Source organism: Nothoprocta perdicaria, unplaced genomic scaffold (assembly GCF_003342845.1).
Source record: "Nothoprocta perdicaria isolate Ctin4 unplaced genomic scaffold, notPer1 scaffold_6, whole genome shotgun sequence".
In the NCBI taxonomy this organism is placed as follows: domain Eukaryota; kingdom Metazoa; phylum Chordata; class Aves; order Tinamiformes; family Tinamidae; genus Nothoprocta; species Nothoprocta perdicaria.
The window spans coordinates 4,140,149-4,154,737 of record NW_020455865.1 but is presented as its reverse complement, the minus strand read 5'-3'; the positions used below and the strand labels follow the sequence as shown (position 1 = coordinate 4,154,737).

General features: G+C 51.2%; 1 protein-coding gene across 2 annotated transcripts in view; it reads left to right on the top strand.

Annotated features, from left to right (window-relative positions):
• Positions 1-8,585, top strand: part of ABL1 (ABL proto-oncogene 1, non-receptor tyrosine kinase) — a 65,627-nt gene extending 57,042 nt beyond the window's left edge. For both annotated transcript variants that reach the window (XM_026049280.1, XM_026049281.1), the window contains exons 7-11: positions 600-784; positions 2,850-3,002; positions 3,591-3,680; positions 4,033-4,197; positions 6,837-8,585. In XM_026049280.1, coding sequence (XP_025905065.1) covers positions 600-784; positions 2,850-3,002; positions 3,591-3,680; positions 4,033-4,197; positions 6,837-8,536 — 2,293 coding nt within the window. In that variant the 3' untranslated portion in view covers positions 8,537-8,585. The remainder of the gene's footprint in view (positions 1-599; positions 785-2,849; positions 3,003-3,590; positions 3,681-4,032; positions 4,198-6,836) is intronic.
• Positions 8,586-14,589: the final 6,004 nt, after the last annotated feature.

The following is a 14,589-nucleotide window of genomic DNA, read 5'->3' as shown; positions in this document are numbered from 1 at the left end:
CTCCCTCCTTTTTCCTCCCTCCTTTTTCCTCCCTCCTTTTTCCTCCCTCCTTTTTCCTCCCTCCTTTTTCCTCCCTCCTGAAAAAGTTGTATCATAGATATACAATGCCAGGGAGGAGGAAGAGGAGGATAGCTGGAGGTGAAACAGGCTGGCTGAGCAGGGACTGCACAAAGAGGAGCTCTGGGCAGCAAGGGCAAGGGGTGTTTTTGTTGTTGAAGGTGACTGAGGGATTAGGTGGGGAGAGAGAGAGAAGCTTGAGACTTGATTATTCAGTGCTCATCCTTGGCTATTGATAACTTCAGCACTGACATTTCTTTATATTATTTTTATCCTGAGGGTGGCAGCTTTTATTGAAAGTGAGGGGGCTTCTTGAAGCTTTCGTTTCAAACTTAAAAAAGAAAAAAATAGTTTGGATGACAGTCTTAGAAAATGGAAAATAACTTTCCCTCTTACATATATGCGCATAACTACATAATTTTTGTGTAAACCCTGATCAAAAAAAGCCATGACACACGGGCCCAGGTTAATTTTGGGGGGTTATTGACTTATTTTGTTATTGGCTTGTTTTTCTATGGCTTATTTTTTGTTCTTGTCTGTAGGGATCTTGCTGCCAGAAACTGCCTTGTAGGAGAGAACCACTTGGTGAAGGTGGCAGATTTTGGCCTGAGCAGGCTCATGACGGGTGACACGTACACTGCCCACGCCGGAGCAAAATTCCCCATCAAGTGGACTGCCCCGGAAAGCCTGGCCTACAACAAGTTCTCCATTAAATCCGACGTCTGGGGTGAGCATCTGCATGTGTGCATTAGTCCAGGCCTGGGAAAGAAGGACTTTTGTGAGGCATTTTGGGAGAGCGTGGTTCCTGGTTTGGACCGCGCTGCAGGCTTGTCCGAGGCTGGAAATTAAACTCAGCTAAGTCAGTCTGGAGTGGAAAGCTGAGGATGTTGAGCTTTTTAAATAGACTGGGAGGCTCCATATGCGTAACTGCAGACCAGACTGTATACGTGTGATCGCTGGCAAGTATGAAAATAAAGCACGTTGTCGTGTTTATAGAAATGTATGAAATGGGGCCGGAGGGCACCAATACTGACTTGATAGGGTTCTGGCACAGAGCTGGGAAGCAATACACTGTTATACAGCCAGTAACTTTCTAACTGCTTTCAGGAGGAAAGTGAGGATCTGGTTCATTTTATGCTTTAAAAAAATTATGTATATCTGTCTAGTGATAGCTCCAAGCTCGTCTTTCTGCATTTTAAAAGAATAATCTTTAGAATGAGATGAGCAGAAGCAGCGAGAAAAGTTGATGACAAATGGTTATTGAAGAGCCCTGAGGTGCTGGTGATAAGGCTGGGCTTAGCTAAGTGGAGCTAAATTCTATCGAATCTGACCACAAAAAATGTCTCGTTCTTTTTTTATCAGCCTTTCTTTGGCTTTATATCTCTGTCATAGCTGCTGGTCACATTTTCAAAAGTGCCCAGTGGCAGAAGATAGAGGTTCATGGGACTTGGTCCCAAAGGCCCTTGGAAAATGTTATCCTGATGCTCTTCTGTGTAGAAAACATGGGACGCAAGTGAAGCAGCAATGAAGCTTTTGGGGGAGTTTCTGGGAAAAATAGACAGAAAGGGGTTTAGTTGGAGGAATTGCTAGGAGGGTGATAGAAATAAGGAGGGTCATGGGGAAGGAAGACCCAAATCAGCTCGCTGAGGGGCACGTTATGATCGCTGACCAAAGTGTTTATTTTTATGCTTTCTGCTGGCGTGTGATGGTGCTGGAGACTGAGGAGCACCCTCAGGGTCCCCCAGGGTTCTGCCGTAGTCCCATGGTGGCTGCAGGGATCCCTGTTTGAGCAGTAAAGCACTTAAGGAGACAAGGTCAAGAAGGAAGACTGGATGTCTTTAGGGTTAGCCCGATCTCGCTCACCTGGAGCTGGGGCAGGAGCCTTAGGGATGGGATGGGATGGGAGCGATTGGGCTGTCCCCGGGAGCCTCTGCTGCTGCTAGTGCCAGAGTTTAGATGCTTTCACCTCGCTGCCTCAAGACAGAAATCAAACGCTCGTGCATAGAAATGTCTAATATAAATCGCCCTTGGTGGTGTCACCATGTAATGCGATGTGATTTCCTTACTTAGGCAGAGTTGTAATCGCTTTCTCTTCAGGTTAGGAGCAGAATACGGTGACTGAACTAATTATTGCAGATTGTTGAGCTGGCGCCAGGTCTTGTCTGTGAGCCCAACTCGGTTGTCCGGCCTCGGGGTTGAGCTGTGACCAGTCAAGCTTGGGGGTCCGAACCCCCAACTGGCATCAAGGACCTTTCTGAATTGCCCCCTGCGCCTTCTATAGGGCTTTCCCCCTCTCAGAACATCTCACCCCGTCCTTGCCTTGTTCCAGCCACTCATGGTCCTGGGTGTCCCCTCTAGATCACGCTGCAGCTTAAAGAGGACACCCCAAAAACGCTGCAGCAGGCGAGACGTCAGGGGAGAGGCTGGAGATGAGAGAGGAGCTGTCAACTTGACAGGGAGACCGCAGTGCAGCGGGGAAACAGTTCCAGCTAATCCACTGTGAAGTCTCTTAATTGTGCCTTTAATAGGACTTGAAGGATCTTGGGGCGTTCAGGTTTGAGACAACTGATACATTGAAAATTAGTCTAATTCTACCCTGTCATATCGCAGGAGACTCGCGTGTGCTGACGAAGAGGCTCGTTACGCTGCTTTAACATTTAAGCTGCTGTTGAGCCTGGGATCGGAGCCACCTAGAGCTGGTTTAAGTGCTCAGCCCTGTTTACTGACTGTTCCCACTAAACATCCTCGCAAAATTAAGGTGAAACCAAAGCTTATTGATTTCTTTGCTGCAGCCTTCGGCGTGCTGCTGTGGGAAATCGCGACATACGGCATGTCCCCGTACCCGGGCATCGACCTGTCGCAGGTCTACGAGCTGCTGGAGAAAGACTACCGCATGGAGCGCCCCGAAGGATGTCCCGAGAAAGTCTACGAGCTCATGAGAGCGTGTAAGTGTGGTCCAGCCCTGTAAATGCTGCTTTGAGCCCTGCAGAGATGCAATAAAAGTGCTTGGATCGGGTTCCTGCAGCAAGGCACAAGGAACCCTCTGCAGTTCCACCCAGCATCGCATCTTCCCTGGAAGTGCTCGGTTAAAACCACCTTGCTGGGAGGATGAAACCGCTGTGGAACCAGCTCCTCTTTCTAGGGGAGGGCATAGGCCTGTGGGAGAGATTTGGTTTTCAGCTCGGTGTTTTCCTTTATGACAAATTAAAGAAGAGCTTATGCTCGAAGGATGGAGGAGGAGCTTCATTAGGCTGCTTAAGGGATTGAGGATTGCTCTTCCACTGCAGCCCTTTAATATGTGACTTACAGTGTGATTGTTTTTTTTCCTTCCCAGAGGTGCTCAGCACCTACAGTTACCTCGGCTCAGTGGTGGTTGTAGATACCCGGCACCCTTCAGATCGGGTTTCTGTGTTGCTGTTTTATCCCACCCATTTTATAAAAAGGGGACAGTGGTAGCTCGTTCCTCCTGGTGTAGCCAACTGGACGCCTGTAAGGCTGCCTGGAGGCTTTGAGCGTTCCTGGTTTTCTTTCAGGCTGGCAGTGGAGCCCTTCAGACAGGCCCTCGTTTGCTGAGATCCACCAGGCCTTTGAAACGATGTTTCAGGAATCCAGCATATCGGATGGTAGGTCTGGTTCCTGCTTTGCCAATTATGGGAGTGGGACAAGGAATTCCTGCACTCTATCCTCTGCAGCTCCTTTTAGGCAGGAGCTATCTACTTCCCAGGCCACTTTTCAGTGAAACTCACTTCATTATACCACATTTTATTACGTGGTATAAACTGTGCAGATTGCAGACAGAAGCATTTACATGTGGCCTTTTCCTGCATATACATATACCTGATTTTAAAGGGCTGAAAGCCTTCAGGAACCTGTGTGCTATTTGCTTTTCTTTTGCGCTATTAACTTGGAGCAACTCAATAGTTTTTAGTCTAATAGTCTAATTCTTTTTTTTTTTTTTTTTTCTGTACACTGGAGAGGTGGAGGAGGAATGGGGAAAGAAGTGCACTAGGAGTGTAGTGAGTAACTTTCTGCAAGCCCCGGAGTTACCAACCAAGACACGAACATCAAGGAGAGCTGCTGAAAGCAAAGATGCCAATGAGAGCTTGGAGATCACCCATGCTCGTGGCCAGGGGGAATGTGGTAAGTTTTCTTTAAAGTCATTATTCCTTCAGGAGATACAGAGGAAAAGAAAATATATGGCCAGCTGTAGGTCATCACCTAGAAAAGGCTGTGGCTAATGACAGGTGACTTTCTGGATAAGTATTCTGTTTGCAGGCAACAAATTGCTGAGTTTGCTTTCCTGGCTTGAAAACTCTTTTTATCTTTTCTTTTTCTTTTCCCTCTCTTTTTTTCTCTTTTCTTTTCTCTCTTTTTCCTTTTTTTTTCCTCTTTTTTTCCTCTTTTTTTTCCTCTCTTTCCCCCGCCCCCAGAAAGATAGGTTGTTAATCTTGGGACCAGATGGGAACCAAGAGCAGCCAGGAGTGCAAGTCCTTAGCTGCCTGCAACATTGATGCTATATGTCCCATTGCTTAGAAGAGCCCTAGAAGTTCTTTAAACTTAATGGCTGTTGCCTGCAGTTCCCTGTAGACCCGAGCCTGAGCACAGAGCTTGCTGATCGTATTCCCTTCCCTGGTAGGGGATCAGTGGGATCTCCCACGGCAGCTGAGCACTGCGTAATCTGCTGTGTTCAGGCTTCTTTACAGCACCACGCTGCATAATTTAAAGCAGGACGATTGCTCGGGTTTAGCAAGCCCCAGAAGGGAGGGTTTCTTTCTTCACTGTGCCGTCATACGAGGTTTGTGCTTGCAGCACTGAGGAGCATCACTTTTTTTCAGGTACCAAATACAATTACAGCAAGGGACACAGAGGTTTTTACAGGATCCCCTGTGAAATTCAAGTCTGAAACAATTTCTTAAAGCACTTGGCTTTCATTAGCTCAGAATGAAAGGCAGGGCTGAACAGTGAATTCAGAGGGTATGTTTGTATCCAATTCATTTGAAAAATCACAGTATAAAACAAAATACAATTTTGCAGGCTTGCTTCCAGCTCCTGTTAAAGGTGCCTTCGTTGGCCACTCGTTACTGCTGTCTTCTGCGTAGTGGCAAAGCCACTTAGTACTGTGTATTTCAGAAGCAAAAGTGCTGCTGGACAGAAATGGCAAAAAAAGGCAGAAATATAAAGTGCTGGAAAAAGAAAGTATTAGTATGGGTGACTTAGAAAGGAGCGTTATGTATAGAAGGGTTTGGAAACTTGCTGATTTATAAACAGCAACTTAATTTTCTAATGGAAATGCAGCAAGGTTTGTATTCCTGAGGAAAAAGTCAGGAAAAATGAGCATGGTCTGCCTGTATTTATTTGTTATAACCCAATTAATACAGCACAGCTAAAGACCAGTAGTAAATCTGGCCTGCCATATATAGGAAATGTAATTGCCTAGTATTATGAGCTTTGAAGTAAAATAACTTCATTTGAAATACTTAGGGGCTTTGTGAAATTCAAGTGCATAGGAATAATATGATTTTAACATTACGCCGAGAATTATCTCACTCTTTATTACCAAAGGAAATATCTCCCATTAGAGTTTTATTACAGTTTCCCCTTTAATTGTCAGTGTTTCCATAGCAAGTCCTATGGCTGGAAGCAGATCCTCCGTGAAAGCTGTGGGTTTTCTCTGCATCTCCATAGCTCTGCTCTTTCTAGACTCGTTAAAGGCCATGGCCCAAGTGCTCTGGGAGCTCTTTTGTTGTGCCCCTCGACTTTAGTTGACATGTATGAACAGTTTGAACACAGAATCGTGTCCCAAAGTACCCAACTAGTTCTCCTCGAGGTGCCCCTCCTCAAGCGGAGTCCCCCACTTAACGTGACATTCCCTGGTACGTGACTAAGAAGCGACCTGCTTTCCCTCTCTGACTGCTCCATCTCTCTCCTTACTGCCTACTCGAGCTGTAAATGTATATGCTGCCCTGGAGGCATTCCTCTCTTGAATTAGAGAGCCATCTGAGTGCCTGACCTGGGAATGAGACCTCCTGTCAGTCAAATCCAGGGACCTTCAGGACTCGGTATGAATTTATTATAAACCTCTATTCATTTTTAAATACGGCTTGTAAGTGGAGAAGGGGTCACCCCACTTCTCCTTGTGGAGCCGACGGAGGCAGTTCCTCCCTTTCCTCCCTTACACGAGGCTGGCTTTCTTCGCAGTGAAGCCACCAGGAGTGCTCAGCTGTCACAGGGGGGTCTTGATTGCTGCTTGTGAGAAAGTTATTTCCATTCCCTGCCAGGATGACATCAGTAAAGGAGGTTTTGAGCCTCAGAATCTAAATGAGCAAGAAGCCAGGGGATGGAGGTGGGTTACAGAGAAGCCTTATTAACTGGGGAGGTTCAGCTCTTCCAGAGACAGAAACGGCACAAGGATTAAAGAAAAGGCCTCTTAATATTTATCTGCTTCATGCTGTCAAGTTTAGATAAGTGTCTGTGTGTGTTGGTGGAAAAACATAAACATTTGTCTTTGTACATTGCTGTCTAAATCAGAAACCGAGCGGGAGAGTAGGCTGCAACCAGGTCCTGTATGGGCCACTTAAGAAAGGAATGAAAGCGAGATGAAATGTTCAGTGCAGGCTTCAGTGCCCCCTGCGCTTGCTTTGCTCCTGGTCTGAAGTTGCCTCTGTGTTTACAGCACCTGCACCTCTTTGGTGATGCTGCAGTGGTTTGGTGCTGGAGGAAACCAGATTGTTCTGTCTCTTGAGGCGAAGCTCAGTAGATGCTTTTCTGTTTCCTTGCAGACCCTCTGGACCATGAACCTGCCATTTCTCCCTTGCTTCCGCGGAAGGAAAGGGTGGCCATGGAAAGCAATTTGAATGAAGATGAGAGGTTGCTTCCGAAAGATAAAAAACCCAACCTCTTCAGTGCCCTTATCAAGAAGAAGAAGAAGACGGCCCCAACTCCCCCCAAAAGGAGCAGTTCCTTCAGAGAGATGGACGGCCACGCGGACCGCAAGGCCGGAGGGGACGAGGAGGGCAGGGACGCTGGCAACGGGGCTCTCATTGCGCCTCCCACAGACGCAACCGACCCCTCCAAATTTCAGAGCCCGAGCAACGGGGCTGGCGTCACCAACGGGGTCGTCGCCGGCAACTCTGGGTTTTTATCTCCACATTTACGCAAGAAATCCAGCACGATGAGCAGCAGCCGCGGAGCGGCCGGCGACGAGGAGAGTGGTTCCAACGCGAGCAAGCGTTTCTTGCGCTCCTGCTCGGCCTCCTGCGTGCCCCACGGGGCGAAGGACACTGAGTGGAAGTCCGTGACGCTGCCTCGGGATCTGCAGTCCACGGGGCGCCAGTTTGACTCCTCCACCTTCGGCGGGCACAAAAGCGAGAAGCCAGCGCTGCCTCGGAAGCGGGCGAACGAGGCCAAGACTGATGCTGCCCTCCGGGGAACGGTGACCCCCCCTCCCCGGCTGCTGAAGAAGAATGAAGAGGCCACTGATGAGGTGTTCAAAGATGCAGAGTCCAGTCCCGGCTCCAGCCCTCCCACTCTGACACCGAAACTTGGCCGTAGGCAGCCAGCCGGCCCTCCTTCCTCCAGTGTGCTCCACAAGGATGATGGAGTCAAATCCAGTGCCTTAGGTACCGCTGTGACGATGGACCAAGGTTCTGCTGCCAAACCCAACGCTGCTGGGTTTGCAGGTGCCAACAAGGCTTCTGCCGAGGAGCCGCGGATGAGGAGGCTCAAGCAGAGCTCGGAGTCAGCGGGGAAGGACAAGGGGAAGTTATCGAAGCTGAAACCAGCCCCTCCGCTTCCCCTCTCGTCGTCCTCCATTGGCAAGCCCGGAAAAGTCTCCCACAGTCCCAGCCACGAAGCAGCGGCGGATGTGGGGACCGGCCTGAAACCCAAACAGTTGACTCAGGTTGCAGACGCTGCGAGCAGTGACGCCGTCAAGCCAAACCAGCCGGGGGAAGGCGGGAAAAAGCTGGGGATCCCCTCGGTACCAAAGCCCCAGGCCTCTACCAAGCTCCTGCTGAGCACAGCAGCCCCGACTGCCACCTCCTCATCCGTCCCCTCTGCCCCAAGTGGGGATCAGCCATCATCCACGGCCTTCATCCCTCTCATATCCACGAGGGTCTCGCTGCGGAAGACCCGGCAGCCCCCGGAAAGGATTGCCAGCGGCACCATCACTAAAGGGGTGGTCCTGGAGAGCACCGAGGCTCTGCGCGTCGCCATCAGCAAGAACTCGGAGCAGATGGCGAGCCACAGCGCCGTGCTGGAGGCGGGCAAGAACCTCTACACCTTCTGCGTGAGCTACGTGGACTCCATTCAGCAGATGAGGAACAAGTTTGCCTTCCGTGAGGCCATCAATAAGCTGGAGAACAACCTGCGGGAGCTTCAGATCTGCCCCGCCACGGCCGGCAGCGGCCCTGCAGCCACCCAGGACTTTAGCAAACTTCTCAGTTCTGTGAAAGAAATCAGTGACATTGTTCAGAGGTAGCAGAAGCCGGGTGGAAAACAACAACAGCAAAAAAAAAAAAAAAAAAAAAGAATCACAATGGGCCAAAGCCGAGTGCGGAGAGAATAACAGCATGCGTGGACTGACGAAGGACTGGGACCTTTGGGTTGGGGATGTGCGAAAGACACGGACTGTTAATGGATGCCCCAGCTCCAAAGAGCAGGGCTGTGTTCAAGAGGCCCTTCCCAGCCTCTTAACCCAGGCTCCCTGTGACTCATTTACTCAGAATCGTCTTTATCTGTGGAGTTCTTGCCTTGTGGACTACAAGTCTAAATGCTGATGTCACGCCATGCCTTCTTATTAATATTTTATTGTTCCCGACAGGCCATTAAGACTGAAGCGAGACTGGTGGACACTGAGATGCTGTCCTTCTCTGGGGGACTTCCTACTGCGTTTTCATTCCCTCTCTGCCCCACTGTGCACAAGGATGTGTGTTTCAATAGCAATATACCCAGCGCTTTCCTTGGGGCATTTGCAGCACATAAGCCTGGCCTGCGTTGGACATTGACTTGACCTTAATGCAACTGAGCTTGGGAGGTGGGGAGGGGCGGTGGGGAGGGGATTTTTAGTGTAACTTTTGAATGCCAGAACACTACAACTGATGTTTACTCAAATTCTTCCTGTGATTCCACTTGCTGCCCTCCGTAGCTGTGTTTTCAGCAGTTCCATAGTGGTGTGGGTCCCTGACGAGTTGCTCGGGGCTCGCAGCTTGGCAGACAGCACCCACTGATGCAGTGACACCACAGCCTGTTTGTGGGTCTCTCTTGGTAGCGGTAATGGCCAGGAGAGGTCCAAAGAGGAAAGATGCTGCTGTCATTCCGTGTGGGATCGAGTATTGCCTGGGCTGGAGGGCTGCAGAGCGCGTCCGGGAGCAGTTAGACTGGTGCTGAGCCAGGAATGAGGGGCAGAAAAGTTGCAACAGGGGAAGATAATTTAGGATGAGCTCAAACCTCTGCTGTGCCTCGAGCAGCCGTTTCAGCTGCGCTTGCACTTCATGGATGGGCAAGAGCAGCCGTTTGTCTGCTTGAATTTCCAGCCAGCTTCTCTTCTACGAGCTCCAGAGGAGCAATGAGCAGAGAGGTAAGAGCTGCATCCGAGCTGCCTTTGGCTCTGCAGCAGCATCCCGCGACACCCCCTTTCTGTGCCAATGCTACACCCCATTGAAGAGCTCCAACTGCCAGTACTTGGAGGGCGAACCCAGCAGCGCCTGGTGCCACCCAGCAGCAAACAAGGATCTGTGAAGACCGAGGGGGCTTCTCTGGGTGCCTCTCCAAGGGCACTGCCGCAAAACGCCGGCCGCAGGGCGCCCGCCCGGGCTGCCTTTCCTGCAGCCTTCCCAACTAACACAGCACAACTGGGAACTAACTGTGACTCGCCGTAATAGCGAAAGGACAAGGTTTAGGGCTATTAACAGTGCAATTTAACTCCTCTTAACAGTTCCAAACAAGAGAAGAGAAAACATTTTTTCAATGTCCTGTGCTCCCTGTAACTCTCGTGACCCCTCTTGTATCTTAAACACTAATTGCCTTCAATTGTATTGTATTATTTGCTCTCTGGAACTGTTTGTTTTTGTATATGATTTACAGTAGTTCACTTTTTTTTGTGTGCTCACGCCACTTTTCCCCTCACCAACAGCCGTGACTTAACACATGACAGATGTCTAAAAGAAAATACACACTTCTGCCACAGGCTGCCTTTAAAAATGTAAGAAAAAAATATTCCTTGGACTGTCTCTTTCCTTGGAGGTACTGTTTTTACTTTGATAACATATTGTGCCACTATATTATACATTTGTATCTTGTTATTACACACTTTTTTAGACTTGTCTTTTATACAGTGTGTAAATAGCTCTGTCCTTCAGCTCTGTGATACTTAAGGGGGTTGTTTCCCCTTTATTTTGGTCCAGTACAGATTGTTTCTGTACATGACTTTCAATTCTTCCTCCTCTTTCTCTGTGTTTTTCTTCTCCTTTTTTTTTCTTTTTTTGATTTTTTTTTTATTCCAGTCTCTCCTGTGTAGCATATTTAAAAATAAATCAATGTTGAGGAAAACTTGTGTCTGTCTGTTAACAAGGCTTTGCAAAGCCCGTTACATCTCCCCGGGCGCTGCGATCCAAAAGAGGCATTCCCTGTTCCAGCGGATCCCGGGGCCTCCCGGGACCGCGGGCAGCTCGCAAACACGCGACACCAAATTGCACGATGCTTTTGACCTAGCTTTGAAAACTCCAGAAAGCAAAGAAATAACCCCAAAAAAAGGCCTGTGTTGTCACCTGCTTTGACGCAAAGACCTTGTTGTCCCGACTGAGGTTTAAATCATGGATTTAACGTTAAGCTTTCCTTCTAAACGCTGCTATTAATTCATTTTATGTTCTCTGTTTCAGCTGCTTGGGTTTTTTTCCCTTCTCTGCTGTGAAATGACCTGTGAGCTTCTCTCCTCGTGGCTGCTCCCTCCCGGCTCCCTCGCAGCGCGGCGGGGACGCGATGCTGACAAGCCGTGTGGCCGCCGTGCCCTCGCTTTGCAGCTTTTCTATCCAAAAAAAAAATGAGGTAATGTCTCCAGAAGTCTGTCTTTAGTTGCTGTTTTCATACTAACATGGGCCTTCCCAGCAAATCTTAATGGAGGGGACAGCAGTGGGATACTTCGTACTGGTGTAAAGCGATCTAAAATGAGGTAGGTTCTGCCTTGAATAATAAAAATGCTAAACAGTAAAAACGGAGATAAAGCAACAGCAGATCAAAGCAAGAGCAGTGGCCTCAGGTCACATAGTCGCTTGGTGACAAGCGAGGTTAGGACCCAGGTCACCTCATCTGTCATCTGCTCCTCAAGTCCCTGGTGGGACACCCAGTTTTGGTGCAGGGAGGAGATTCCTCATGGAGCAGCAGAAGGAGGCTCCTCCGAAGGCTCCTCCGAAGGCTCCTCATGCTGTGGCTGCGATTGCATCGCGCTGCTTCGCAATTAGCATAAGCAGGATGAGAAGAAGAGCACGAGGATGCTGCTGGCAATTATAAATTTAATTAATGGCCTGCGTTTAGCAAGTCCCTGGCCGCTCTACCTAAAGCTGGTGGTGAACGCACGCGCAGCGGCGAAGGGTTGGCGGCTGTTCTGTGACAGTGACCCCTGGCAAAAATCAAAGTCCAGGCTGCTCTTGATTTACATGTCTAGTGCCGAGACTTGAATGTGATTAATGACTGTGGGCTGGGGAAAGATGGAGAAGCTTAAGCTGTCCCTGGATACAGCCGCCCCGCACGGTTTTCCCATCCGCTTCCTTAGGGAATAGTGTCACAGGAAGGCAGAGCTGGGGTGACCCGGCTGGGGAGAGCCCCTGGATCCGCAGTGTTGGAAGGGCAAGAGGGATTAAAGGCTACATTTAGCCAAGTATTGTTGGAGTTGATTTAACAGATCAATGCGTTTAACAGTTTGATTGCTCCAATTTTCAAGGCTATTGAGCTTGAAAGTGAGAGTGCTCTGGGGGAAAAAAATAGCTGTGTTTGTGTTTTCGGTTTGGTTTTTGTGTGCGTGTGTCTTGGAAATTACAACGTTGGCTCTTAAGTTTTCCTTTAATGTCATCCCGCCCCTCAGATGCAGCTTTGCTGAGAAGTCACTTGTCACGAGATGTAAAATGTGGTCGGTGTTTTTTTCACTCTCTTTTCTAAAAAAAAAAAAAGGACAAAGGCAAAAAAGAAAGAAGGAAAGAAAAAAAGGCTGAAAGCAAAGAAAGAAAGAAAAAGGGTGAAACCAAAAAAAGAAAGGGAGAAAAAGGGTGAAACCCCAGGCGGCTGTGTGTGGCACAGCACTGCCAGCCTTGCGGGAGCGCTTCCCCGCGCCAGGGAATGAGCTGCCATGAAGTGACAGCCTGTTCCCTGCTTTGACACTAATCCCACTGGGATGGAGGGGAGCAGGGAGCGCCCTGAGCTCCCTGTCCCCTTTGGAGAGGCCTGGGAGGAACCGCAAAGCGGGCGGCTGCCCCCGGTCCCTCCTGCCATGCGGGGAGCCCGACCCGCGCTGGTGGCTGTGCCGCCTGCTTCACCCTGTCCCGGGGCTCTTTGTCCTTCCTTTGAAGGAAGTTTGGTTCCTTAGAAATGGAGCCGTGTCCCAGGAGCGGGATGGGGGCTCCTTTGGCTGGTGTCCTGGAGCGGATGGCTCTGCCACGTGCCCTGGCCCTGCCCCGGCCAAGGTGACAGTGGCTCTTCTCCGTGGTGGCCAGTGACAGGGCAAGGGGTAGTGGGTACGAGCTGAAGCACAGGAGGTTCCATCTGCATGTGAGGGAGAACTTCTTTGTGGTGAGGGTGCCCGAGCCCTGGCACAGGCTGTGCAGGGAGGCTGTGGAGGCTCCTTCTCTGGAGATCTTCCAAACCTGGGTGTCCCGCGCTCTGGGTGTCCCTGCAGGAGCAGGAGGTTGGACTAGATGGTTTCCAGAGGTCCCTTCCAACCTCAACCATTCTATGTAATGGGTGTAATGGGGCCAGAGCTGGCGGCTGAGGTAGAGGTGTCGTCCCCATAGCAGGGACTTGGGTGCTGCAGCCGCACGATGGGACCCCAGGCCCTGTGTGCACCGGGCTCTGCACTGGGGATGCAGCCCCGCGCTCCAGGCAGCTCCCCTGCCTTCCCTTGACCTCCCTTCCCTCCCGGCTCCAGCCTCCACGCTCGGGACCCCCACAACAATTGGGGCCACTCTCCTCCGACACAGCCGCTTCCACTGTTCCCGGCTCCGGGATATGTGGATAGGGCCGCAGAGCTGTGGATTTCCTGCTCCCGCTCGCCTCCCTCTGCTCCGCGGCTCCCTCCCCTCGCCGCTCATGCTGGAATTGACCGCTGCGTATTTATTGATGATGCGAATGCTCCAAGGAAAGGGAGGAAAAAGGAATGTTGCCATAGAAACATCGATAGAAATCCCCAGCCCCGCTCGCTGCGCCTGCGTCCCCCCCATCCCGCTGCCACGACGTTGGGATTAGCCGAGGACGCGGGTGGGAATGGCTCCAGGCTGGTCCCTTGGAAAGGCTCCCGGTGCCGCGGGGTGGGTTTATGTGGAGAGGTCCCTGCTGGCTGCACGTCCTCCCCCGCGCCAGCTCTGCGTCTGCCCGGGCCAAAACGGGCTCCTGGTTTTGCTGCTGCCACTCCGGAGTCCATCCTGGCCGCCAGGAATCCCTCCCGGCGCCGTTATCCCGGGATCCTGCTCCAGGGCCGTCCCTGCTGCTGGAGACCCGTGGGAGCCGCTCGCTCGCGGCAGCGCTCGCGCTGCCCGGCTCGGGTATCGCCCCACACCTCCCACATCCTCATTTGGACTTATTTCTTTTCCTCCAGCCAAGTCTGGACACGGTCTTTGACTCTGAGGGTGCAATTTAGCGCTGGTGAATGATTGCCCTGCTTCATTTTTGTGCCTGCAATGAAATATTAGCAGTCATTAGGTGTCCGGCTTGCCCGTAGTGCCTGCAAGCCACGTAGTTAGACCTCTGCTTGCTGACGTCTCTGCCTGCAGTGGCAGGTGCCAGAGCAAACAGAGCGGTGGGCACTGGCAGAATTAACCTGCAAAGAGAAGGGGAAGTTGCCAGAGAGCAGGGGCTGCTCCTCACAGTATGTGCTGGAGCTTGGGGCTCGCTCCTTTGGGGCGGATCTGCACCTTGGCCAGCAGCGGAGGCGCCTGCAGAGGAGCTGGGCACCAAGCAGCGTACGAGGGCTGCGACTGCCGCCTCCCTGCTCCCAAGCTGCGAGCTCCCCAAGCTTGGGAGCTCCAAGCTGCGAGTAGGGTTGGCTGTGTAGGCTGTGCCAGGTGCTTTTTGAGACTCCCACATCCCGCGATTGTGCCGCCTGGGTACACGGGGCAAGCAGAGCAAGCATAGCGACCCCCCTCCCATGACCCCCCCCAATCCCTCCCCTTGGTCCAAGCCGAGCGCGGCGAGGCCGGTGGCGACGCCGCAGCCGGGCGCTCACCTGCCGAAGCGGAAGGTGAATCCTCCCTTGCTGCGGTGGAGGCCGCTGAGCTCCTCGGCCAGGAGGCCCAGGGCGCCGCCGCGCTTGTCGTCGCCGGCGCTGGCCGC